The 6,000-nt window shown below is 37.7% G+C and overlaps 1 protein-coding gene across 7 annotated transcripts in view; it reads left to right on the forward strand.

The window, feature by feature from the left end:
* Positions 1–5,777, forward strand: part of KIF21A (kinesin family member 21A) — an 87,456-nt gene extending 81,679 nt beyond the window's left edge. For all 7 annotated transcript variants that reach the window (XM_050983567.1, XM_050983548.1, XM_050983563.1 and 4 more), the window contains 2 exons: positions 2,568–2,767; positions 4,526–5,777. In XM_050983567.1, the coding sequence (XP_050839524.1) occupies positions 2,568–2,767; positions 4,526–4,619 (294 nt within the window). In that variant the 3' untranslated portion in view covers positions 4,620–5,777. The remainder of the gene's footprint in view (positions 1–2,567; positions 2,768–4,525) is intronic.
* The last annotated feature ends 223 nt before the right edge of the window (positions 5,778–6,000 follow it).

Here is a 6,000-nt window from a genome sequence, read left to right on the forward strand (position 1 = left end):
TACATGGGGGTTGTTTTTCTGCTTCAGAATAAAAGCAGCATTTGCCTCATCTGTGACTGGAATCATTGGATACTTGTCTTTGACAAGTTAGTAAATTTTGGATTGGGAACTCATTAATGAGAAACAGTACTTTAGATCAGGCTACAGAATATTTTCTTGTGAAGAGGTTTTACAGCCTATCTCACTCCACCCAGTCTTGGACCTTAGATCATCTCCTCATACAGTGCAGGTGTTATGTTGTGCATACAGCACACTCATAATAACACTTGCTGTCAGAACACATTTGCTGTATGTTTTTCCTTATGTAAAAAGGAAGAAAAGGGAGTGGGTGTAAAAGGACCTCAAATCCAGGGAAATTGCCATTTTTTTGGCATGAAGAACTTTGCTTTTTGCCTACCTGCTATAAGATGATCTGTTCTTCTAGGTCTTATGAGAGGTTCTTGAGGTATAGTTGTGATTATTTAACTTGAGACTGAGCAAGAACTGGAAGGCAGAAAAACAAATACCAGAAAAAGGCAGAAAAAACAGAAGAGAGTGCTGTTTTTGCAGGAATTTTTAGGGAAAGGAAGAACATGCATTTAATATGCAGACTGATAGCAAGGAAACAAATAAAATTTTAAAGTGTTGGGACATGAGAAAATAATGGACTGGCTACTTTAAAAAGAAAATTTCTATGTGGGCATACTTAGTATTCAATAAATACATACACTTTCTTGACCTTCATTCAAAATCATCCAGTTCAGTGCCAGTTCCTTTTCAGAATACTACAAAGACTTCCCAGTTAAAAGAAGGATTCATAAATTTAGCATCTTACAGAAAATCTTCACTTGCCCATATTGGTATGTCTGCCCTCACATCTGTCTGTCCAGAAAAATGTGCTAAGTAGCTTGTACCAAAATCACAGGCACTGGAAAGATTTTGTATTCTCAGAGTGACTTCATTAAAGTTTTAAGGAGTGTCTTCACTCTTGCATTTTAGGCTTATTAAAATATTATGCAACATGCATTTTGCTACTGCAATTAATTTAACATCAGAAAGAGTACAGGATGAGGGGTGAATAAGTATGTAAATTGCACTAGTTATATCACTTTCCTTGCTTTACTTTTGGTATATGGTCATAATTTCTCTACTTTGCCTTCCCCTGTTTGTTGGTTTGAAAATTAGAAATTGATAGGAATCATCTCACACTTCCTTCTTTCTTTTTATTTCTGTAAAATGCTGTGTTTTTCAAGGAGGTGAGACTGAAGCATTTGACAGAATAGAAATAATCTTTATTTATTGTCTTTTTCAGGGAATGAGAATTGCTGTTGCTTTGCTAATCATGTGATAATTCAGAGTGGAAGGGCCCACTCAAGGTCACACAATGTAAAGTTGTCCCGCTGGTCCAAGCAAGGCCAACTTTGTAGTTAGGTCTGGTTTCTCAAGGCCTTGCCCAGCTGAGTTTTCAAACCTCCAAGGTTGCAGATTGAACAGCTGCTCTTATTAATCTACCCAGCAACCACAACCTGAAACAGAGCCAAGCTGCTTTACAGCAGAAATGCTAAAGTTGCAGGAGAGGTTCTGGTATGGCATACACATGTTGACCAGGTTTGATCCTCTGTAATTGCTGAAAATCCCTTAACAAGCATGCTATTCAAAAGAATTTGGAGATCATCTACTTCACTTGGTGTTGCACATCCCAAGTCACAAAATTGGGATTTACAAGAACCACGACCACCCCACCCTCCTGCCACTCCCAGTTTCATGAAGTGCTGCAGAATCAGACTACCAGTGCTGTGGTAGCTGTGTATTAGAAATGAAACACCAAGGTGATCCTAGAAAGCTGAATGTTCTCCATTATGAGCAATGCAGCAAAGCAATTCATACCAAACTGACCTAGAGAAAAGCCACATTCAAAAGACAGCAAATTTTGGCTATTATTTCCCCATATTATTATTTTTCCCTGTGTATTTATTTGTGAGAACAATAATATGTTCAAATAAATATGAGAACAACAAAAGGATGTGGTTCTCAGCTGGTCTGTGCAGCATTTTGCTTTCTGAATGAGAACTAAAATGCTAGTGCCCTTCCTCAAGAAAGAATTAATGGGTTTTTGTGAAGTGCAACATGACAAAATCAATTTATAATGTGTAGTGGGAAAAGAGGAAAGAAAGAAGGCAAACACAGCTTCTGTCTTCCTGGTGTATTTTGGATTTTCTTTTGATGTGTTTTATAGCAGTTATAGAGACTTGAAACATATACAGAGACCATATGTTCAAAAATGCATTCAAATATGCATTAGAAAGCATGCAGACTTTGCATTATCCTAAACTGATTTCTGTTCCACGTTAGGTCAATTGTGCATATTAGATTTTCTTCTTGCTTTGCAGTATTATTTCACAAAAAGAAACACTCTTGGAAGTTAGCACTCTCCTTGCTCTAAAGGTACAGAAGCCACCCAGAGCCACGTAGCAAAACTGCTGTAGGACAAGGAATCAGGCTTACAGCTTGGGATTTTTCCACTTTGGTGCTTGTTCCTCTGGAATTTTTTGCAGCCCTGTGAGACTTGTTTGCCTTCTCTCTTTCAGCAAGTTCCTAATGCTCATAAGGACTGGGTTTGTGCCCTTGGCCTGGTGCCCGGGGTGCCGGTTCTGCTCAGCGGCTGCAGGGGAGGCACCCTCAAGCTCTGGAACGTGGATACCTTTGCACCCATTGGGGAGATGAAGGGACATGACAGCCCTATAAACGCCATCTGCACCAACTCCAGCCAGATTTTTACAGCAGCAGAGTGAGTTCTTCTCCATGAATCTTTCTTTTCTGTGTCCCCTGCTAGAATTCTGTCCATGCACATGTGTTTAGGACAGGTGTAACTCACTTCATAGAAAGCATCAGGAGACCTTGTCCAGTCCATGCCCCTCAGCGTTAGTATCTATTACAGCCATCCCCAAAGTGGGGTGCTTGCACCCCAGAGGATGCACAACATGATCCAGTGGGGTGCTGGAATAAATGATTAGAACTCAGTGGTATGTGTATATAATAAATAAATATACACAGCAGTGTGGGCTTAAAAAAAAATGTAGTGGTAGGGGTGCATGACAAAAAAGTTTGGAGACCACTGATCTACAAGATGGCAGGGATAATTTGGCAGTACTTGAGAACTTTATAAGCTTGTCTCTACAGCTGGACTATTTCCTGGTAAGACTCATTCCTTACCTGGGCAGATTCTCCTAAAAGCCATGGCACATGGCTGTTAGTTTGTGCTTGGTTTGTTTTTAAGTGCTGGCATACAGCAGAAGCTTTGCAAGCAATCCCGCTGTCCTGTGAACACCTTGATTTGAATATTTGTTTGCTCAGTAAAAGTGAGCAAATTGAGGACCTGAAACCTCAGGGGAATTGACCAAGAAAAGTACCTTATTATGGAAAATATGCAGGACATGGCAACAGAGTTCCTTTGTGGTGTAGTCTGAGCTCAGGAACTGTGAAAGCTGACGTGTTACGTTCTTGTGCAAATTGTGGGAGCTTCTGGCCTTCAGGATTACAAGCAGGTCTTTCTGACTCATAGCAGGATTTCAAAGTTACCAAGTTTTCATATTTGGTGGTCTGGTTTTATATTTAAGCACTTATAGGTAAGGGTAGAGAAGTCAAAGCTTCTGTCTCTGTTTGCCTAAAAATTATTAATCCATTTAGAACATACATGCATCTGAAATTAATTCTTTTTTTGTCATAAAAAAAAAATTTGGTCTTTTGGTATTTCTAGCAGTGGGCTTAAGGTTTGAAAAATTTAAATGGTCTCTAACAATTTACAGTGAAATGAAGGCACAAGTCAGAAAATACTTTTAACTGTCACAAAGTCTGGTGTGCCTGCTGGTTTCTTTTGAGGGGGTTGTGAGGAATATATGAACCAGTGTTGGCTAGTCACTCAAGTTAATGTTTATGAGAAATTAATAATTTCCCTTTCATGGAATAAATTGATATTTAACAAGACTAACTCTTTATTTTACTGCTAAATTATAACAGAGTTATGTAAGACATTTTATGTGATATTTTATTTACATATACTTTAAAATTGTTTAAATAGTGATTATTTTTTTTCCAAAAGTACATAACTACAGTCTGGGCTTCTAAGCACCAGCTCACTGGCATGAGCTATCTAGCACCTTGCAAATGGGTTTGGGTTTGTTGGGTATTTTTGTTGGAGAGTTAGGACTTCATATTGTCTTGTGGTTTTTTGCTTTTTTTTACATTTTCTTATGATAGACTGACACCTCTTTCCTTAGGCATAAAGTCTTTATACATTCTTAGATGGCTAAAGGTCATAGCCAGTGCTGTGATAAGGTTAGGGAATCTTCAGTGTTGTACATGATAAATTACAAAGTCTCCTGGAGATGGAATAACCCTTGCATGTCCATTAAAGAGCTGGTATTTTGCCAACAATACCTTTCTGAGTAAGACAGCTTTTAAGGAAGTATCCCTGGCCCCCCCTTGGCCCTCTCTCCCTCCCCAGTGTAATCACAGTGCTCTAATACTGCTTTGTTTTGGTTTTCAGTGACCGCACTGTGAGGATCTGGAAAGCTCGAAATGTAATTGATGGACAGATCTCAGATACAGGAGATGCAAATGAAGACCTTGCCAGTAATTGAAATTACAGGGGATAAAGGAATAAATTGATCAATTTGAGGTGCACTCTATGCAGTCTGCTGTATGTCTAGTAGTTAAACACTGATGACTGGAATGGACTGAAAATGCGTGAACTCTTCCACTAGACCTGCTGTCCTTAAAATATGTACTGTATTTAATAACCTCTTGGTAACATGCTTGAGTCTCAACAGTCACATGTATCTCTATATATTATGGCTGAATTTGTGTGCATATGTAATACTTGCAGTTTAAATTAACTGGAATTCAGTCTTCTCTAATGACCATCTCAAAATTATAACCTGAAATATATAACAAAAGTGCTCTGCTGTATTTCACTCACAAGTATGATCAGCTGTTTTGCATTTTAGGGTAAGAGGGGAAGGAATGTGTTCCAGGAATAAGCCTTTGATTATGAGAGGCAGTTTGAAGATTTTAAAGGTCACTTACACTGTTGTTAGGAAAGTGGAGTGAATAATAGATGGGAAGAAGCTGTTAACGATACATCTACCTGACATGGCTGTATCCTGCTAACAGCAAATGCCATATGATTAGTGTGTTGATAGCATATAATCTGTGTTGACCAAAGTTGTGCAGCTGTGTATACTCTGTGCTCAGGACTAGAACTCAAATGCCCACAAATGGCTGTGTTTTATTTGTGTTTTGCCTGTGTTCTGCAATGACTAGATGTTCATAATGTCATGATAAATATATCTTAATCTATTTTTCTTACAGATTTGTTTCTATCATCTCACATTTTCTTTTTTTTAAGCAAATTGTCTTTCCTTTTTATCTAATTTTATATGCTGCTAAATGTATTTTAAATACACTGTTTTGCAAACCTTGGCAGTTACTTTGAGAACTGAACCACGTTTATTGGGAAAAGCTATGTAAATAGATGGTTGTATAAAGAAAATATCTTAACTTGTGCCTGTATGACTTTTAAAGCTATTGGAACCTGGATATTGAGGGAGGATGTATAATTTACCCAACTGCTCTGAATATTAATTTGTAAATTCTGCAAATTAAAAAATTTTATGTAGATTCAGAAACAGTGTTTCGATATTGAGGTTTTTTGGTTGTTTTGTTTTTATTTTTCAGAAAATATCAGTCTGTAAATTATAGCTTGTGTAGTAACAAATAAAGATGTGAATGTGAACTGATTTTTTGCCTTGTTCATCATACTTCCTTATAAAAAATTCACTTCCTTTGCAAAGGTGTTGAATTTAAGCCCACAGTTTTATACAGTGCAGTAGAGTAGCTTGGTGAGCACCATAGCCCATATATCCCATTCTTATAAGTAATAAATAATAAAGCCAAATCAATAATCCAGAAAAAAGGGTTTTATTTTGCAACCAAGATTTGGTCTCTGATAGCCACAAAGGG

The sequence above is a fragment of the Serinus canaria genome, chromosome 1A (assembly GCF_022539315.1).
Source record: "Serinus canaria isolate serCan28SL12 chromosome 1A, serCan2020, whole genome shotgun sequence".
Lineage (NCBI taxonomy): Eukaryota > Metazoa > Chordata > Aves > Passeriformes > Fringillidae > Serinus > Serinus canaria.